This window comes from Monoraphidium neglectum, assembly GCF_000611645.1.
Source record: "Monoraphidium neglectum strain SAG 48.87 unplaced genomic scaffold scaffold03367, whole genome shotgun sequence".
Lineage (NCBI taxonomy): Eukaryota > Viridiplantae > Chlorophyta > Chlorophyceae > Sphaeropleales > Selenastraceae > Monoraphidium > Monoraphidium neglectum.
This window is the reverse complement of record NW_014010261.1, coordinates 1,589-6,761: the sequence shown is the minus strand read 5'-3', so window position 1 is coordinate 6,761 and position 5,173 is coordinate 1,589. Positions and strand designations below refer to the sequence as shown.

At 64.4% G+C, this 5,173-nt stretch overlaps 1 protein-coding gene across 1 annotated transcript; it reads right to left on the bottom strand.

Moving 5' to 3' along the window:
* Window positions 1-426: 426 nt before the first annotated feature.
* MNEG_12671 (ATP-binding cassette sub-family B member 6) lies at window positions 427-4,772 on the bottom strand (the record flags this gene model as incomplete). Its single annotated transcript, XM_014038857.1, has 10 exons — window positions 427-508; window positions 780-922; window positions 1,208-1,384; window positions 1,695-1,806; window positions 2,108-2,187; window positions 2,473-2,634; window positions 3,001-3,386; window positions 3,628-3,709; window positions 4,376-4,450; window positions 4,686-4,772. Coding segments are annotated over 10 exons (1,386 nt in total), but the record flags the coding sequence as incomplete, so codon positions are not given.
* Window positions 4,773-5,173: the final 401 nt, after the last annotated feature.

Here is a 5,173-nt window from a genome sequence, read left to right as displayed (position 1 = left end):
AACACACACTTGCAAGCAGACAGGCCACCGCCCCCCCCCCGCCTCGCCCCCTGCACCCACCACGCCCTTGTCCAGCACCAGGATCTGCTCCGCGTCCATCACAGTACTCAGCCGGTGCGCCACCAGTAGCGTAGTGCAGCGGCCACGCATCGCCTGGGGGCGCGCGGGGCGAGATGCGACAAGCGGCGCCAGGTAATGAGCTTCGCCAGGCAGGCCAACCGGCGCACGTGCGTGGCATAGACGGCGTGCAAGGTCATGCACATGGCTGGGGTGCATGCGACAGGGGCACACCCAACACAACACGTCCAAAGCCAAGGCACTGGGCCCTCTTGATGCGGTCGAGTTTGGGGCGCCCCGAGAGGCTGTTCACGGGAAGCCAGGCGGAGGTGCGGGGCAGGGCGCGGCGCGGCGCGCCGCGGGGCCCACCTGCAGTGACGACTGTATGAGTCGCTCTGTGAGGCTGTCGAGGGCGCTGGTGGCCTCGTCCAGGACCAGCACAGCGGGGCCCCTGGGTGTTGTTTTTATGGGGGGGGGAGGGGAGGAGCGAGAAGTCGCGAGAGCCAGGGGTCGGATACAACGTACATGTTGAGGGTCCAGAAGTAACACGTTCACCTCGTTTCTAAATGGGGATGCAGGTCAGGGGCTGGGGATAAAGCATGGTGGTGCTGACCGACCGACGGCCCCGCCCCTGGGCCCCCTTCCCCCTAGCCACTCGGCCCCAGCTGGCTCAGCCTGTGACTTATGCAGACCACGCCCACCCGGCGGGCGCGCCCGCTCACTTGAGCACGGCGCGCGCGAATGCGACGCGCTGCTTCTCCCCGCCGCTGAGCCGCAGGCCGCGCTCGCCTACGCGCGTGGCGTAGCCGTTTGGGAAGGACAGCAGGTGCTGGTGGATGTGGGCCACACGCGCGGCCTCGTACACCTGTGAGGGGCGGGTTTGGTTTGGTTGAGGAAACTTCAGGTTTTGAGTTCACATGGGTTGCAGGGCTTGGTTTGGGGGGATTTCAGGTTTGCGCTTTGGGGGTCGTGGGGTTGGTTGAGTTTGGGTAGCGGTTAAGTTGGATGCATTGGGAGGGGGGGTTTGGGTTGGTGGTGGCAGTGGCAGTGGCCTCCTTTCAGCGCCGCTGCCAGCTCTCGGATTGAACGAGGCATGGCAGAAAAGGCAGGCAAGAACACGATGTGCAATGTGGTAAACACAACCGCCAACATACTGTCCATGCAGCTGCTGTGTGTGAAAGGCACCAAAGTCCCGGGCGCGCAGGAGGGCCTGCCAGGCCGCAGCCGTGCCAAGAACGCGCGCGATCGCACGCGCCTGCGCGTCTGTGGCGCTGGGGCGGCCGTAGCGTATGTTGTACATCACGGTCTCATTGAAGAGCACGGTGTCCTGTGGCAGGGCACGAGGCGGCGATTATGGTGGATTATACAGCGGCCGAGGGAGACTCAGCCGCTTGAATGGGACAAGGCGGACGTCCACGATGTGGTGATCCGGTGGCTGGCACCAGTCTAGTGGCGGCCGGGGCTGGCAGGCCCGCCCACGAGGGGGGGGGGCGAGGGCGCGGGGCCCCAGCGACACAGCATCACATAGCTGCGCGTTGCACGCGGCGGGCGTGCTGCTCACCGCACTCCTAATCCCCCCCTGCCCTGCACGACAACAGCTGCGCGGGCACAATGCGTGGGCGTGAACCCGCACCCACCTGCGGCACGACGGCGGTGGCCGCGCGCACGCTGGCCTGTGTGGCGTGGCGTATGTTTGAGCCGTCGATGAACACGCCGCCAGACTGGGGGTCATAGAACCGCAGCAGCAGCCTGGGTGTGTCACCCGCGTGGTGCCACAAGAGGAGGACGGTGGGTTTGGGGGGGGGGTGCGCAGGGGCGTTGGCGCTTAGGGACTTGGTGATGAATGAGCGACACAAGGTCTGAGTGAATCAGGCAGGCGCGAAGGGGCTTGGCGCGGTGCGCCGCTGCCACTCATCCCCTTTTGCTGGGGGCGGCATGCTGCAAAACAGTGCCCTTCCACCCCTTTGCGCGTGCACATGTCACTGTGCGCCACGGCTGATATCGCGTATCGTCATCCCCGTCAGCGCGCGCTGCAGGGGTGTGGCGTCACCTGAGAATTGTGCTCTTGCCGCTGCCAGTGGACCCCACCACCGCCAGCGTGGTCGCGCCCGGGACCATGAAAGACACACCCTGGCGCAGCGGGGCGGCCGGGGCAAGGCTTTTGATTGGGGGCAGAAGGCGGCCGGACACAGCCGCAAGTATGCACTATCACAAGCACTTGGCAGGGGTCTGGCTGCAGTAAAGCAAACCTTTGCTTGGGTAGCGCCGCTGACGCATCGTCCATCCCCAGTGCAACGTGCGGCCGCTGTTCCCGTGTTGCGCATGGTGGCATGCACCTTGCGTGCGCTTGGCAGCAGCCTCACACGATAAACCATGCCCATGACGCATGGTTTTTTTTTCGGCCTTGCCCCGCACCTTCAACACGGGGCTGTGCACGTGGTAGCCAAACACCACGCTCCTGAACTCCACGCGCCCCTCCGTCACGCGCAGCGGCGGCGCCCCCGGGTCGTCCTTGGTGCGCGGCTCAGTGGCCAGCAGCTCAAACATGTTCTCCATGTCAATGAGGGCCTTCTGGACCTGGGGCGGTTTTGGGGGGGAGGTTACATTTGGGCGTAGGTTACGTCTTGGGGGACGGGTGTGATTGTCGATCGTAATGCAAGTTTGTTTGTTTGTTCAAAGAGTGGGATCCGGGGAGGGAAGTAGGGGCACAGCTGAGGTGTGACCGTGTGTGGTAATAGGTCACGCGCTTGGCGGGCTGGGATAGCAACAGTGAAATCGAGGTTGATGATAGGGCAAGCTTTTGTGTGTGTGTGTGGGGGGGGGGGGCAGGCGGCACGGGTCAAAGCTGCCGGACGGTTGAAACCGGCGGAGCTGCTTCGTTGACGCACGGGTGGACGGCCCCTTGACGACGAGTGCCGGGTCGAAGGCCAGGCTAGCCCAGACAGCGCCTGTCCCCGACACCACCCCGCTGGCGGCGCCGCCAAGCCCTCTGTTCAAGCCAGCCCTGACGGCCTGCTGGCAGGACGGCAGGAAGCAGGTTGCAGTGCAGCACAGCGCCGGATGGTGCCGCATACGATTCAGGGCGACGCCAGGCGGCCCTGCCCCCTGCAGCACTGGCCCCTGCAGCGCTGCCCTCCGCAGCGCTGCCTCCTGCCGAACTGGCCCCTGCAGCACCGCCTCCTGCAGCACCGCCCTCTGCTGCACCTGTCTGTAGTAGCTCCCGAAAAACGTGAGGGGCACGTAGAGCTGCTGCATCATGGTCACAAACAGGACCGTGTCGCCCACTGTGAGGTTCCCTCGCGCCACGCCGCGCACGCACACGGCCAAGCCTGCAGGGAGGAGAGAGTTGGGTTGGTTGGGGGACGGTTGGGCCAGACCGGGGCAAAGGTGTGGGGAAGGGTGCTATTGCGTGCTCGTGGGCGCCCGATCCTTGACCCACGCACCCGCAACCAGGGTCGGAAGACGAGCCTGTTGGGCCGAAAGGCGCTACCGAGATAGAGCCGGGCCCGCGGTTTTGTAGGGGAGCACGCGGCAGGGCGGACGGACGAGGGCGGCTGTGCTGTGTCGCACCTGACGCCATGCCGACCCATACCACTGAGCTCTGGACCATGCTGAGGAGGCTGAGGAACACCATCTGCCAGTACTCGGCAGCCTGTTGGTTGAAAGGAGGAAGGTTACAGTTGTAAAGCAATAGAGGTGGGGTCACGGTATTGAATTAAAACATGGGTTTTCTTGTTTTAAGCAGGAGGCCGGCGGGGGGCCAGCAATTGTGGAAGAATGGGGCAGCGGGGTGTTTTGGCCGGCAGGGCCACAGCAGCGTGGCGGCAGCCGCGGAACAAGGCAGGCAGGTCGGCCCGGAGGGGGGAGGGGTGATGTTGAATAACTCGCTTCGATCATAAGCAAAAGCCTGTCAAGCAACCCCTGCTGCACTCCAGAACAAAGAACAGGCAGCAACCCCTCTCAGACCCGGCCCGCCCCGTCCTTGCCTGGTATTTTCTGGTGGCGGTGTCGTAGCCGGCCAGCTCAAAACTCTCGTTGCCAAAGTACTTGACCTGCTCGAGGGATGGCCGAGGGCCGCGGCTGTTGCCCCCGGTCAACCCCGGTCAAACCGCTAGAAGCACTCGCCTGCTGCAAGCTGCGCCGCAATGCTGCGGGCTGTCTCTTCGAGGGCTACGCGCTCAACAAAGCAGATGAGTCAGGTTCCCTGGAACCACTCAGCCCCGTCCGATTCAACCCCCAGTGAGCAGGGGCGCGCCAACCCACCCCCTTGACCATGCCCACAAGCTGTGCATGACCCAGCCAGAGCCCCGCAACGCACCGTCTCGTAGTTGAGCAGCACGTCTGTGGCGCGGCCCTCCCTCTCGTTGTCCAGGGCGTTCATCACCTTGCGCACCTGGCGTAAATGAGACAGCGGCAGCAGCCAATAAACAAGGGCAAGGTCAGTGGATGTCGAGACATGGGTGAGGCGGCAGAGTGGCGCCGCCCGAGTGACGCCGCAGGAGCGGGGGCCCCAAGAGCGCCCGCACGGACGCCACATGCCACGCAGAACGCAGCACGAGCGCAGCGGCTGCGAGCGGCCACGGTCCACCAAGCGCTGGGGCCGCAGGCGCTGGCTGGGGGGCGCTCACCCTGCCGCGACGCTCCGTGATGATGACAGTAAGCGGCACGTAGCTTGAGACCGTGACCAGCACGATCAGCGCCACCCAGGGCTCCATGCTGGCGGGGCAAGAGGGGGAGGCAGGGACGTCCCGTGCAGTGCAGTGCGTTGCGGTCAGTGTAGTGTTAAGCCAAAGGCCGGACACAATGGATCAAACTGATCAGAAAGTCCAAGGGCTGGAAACGGGGCCAAAACCTGGGCGGGATAAACGCGATCATTGGCCACCGCTAGCGGTGCAGCTCAGCACCTTGCCAGGTCTGGACTGCTGCAAGGCGGGGTGTTGCCGCCGCGGCCTGCGCACGTGTGGACGTACGCACACGCTCGAACTACAACGCCGATCCAACACGCGCCCTCAACCACACGCACAAGTACGAAAATACACGCAAATGCGCACGTGCGCACACACACATACTCACGCACACATTCAACCACACATACATTCATGCACACATTCACACG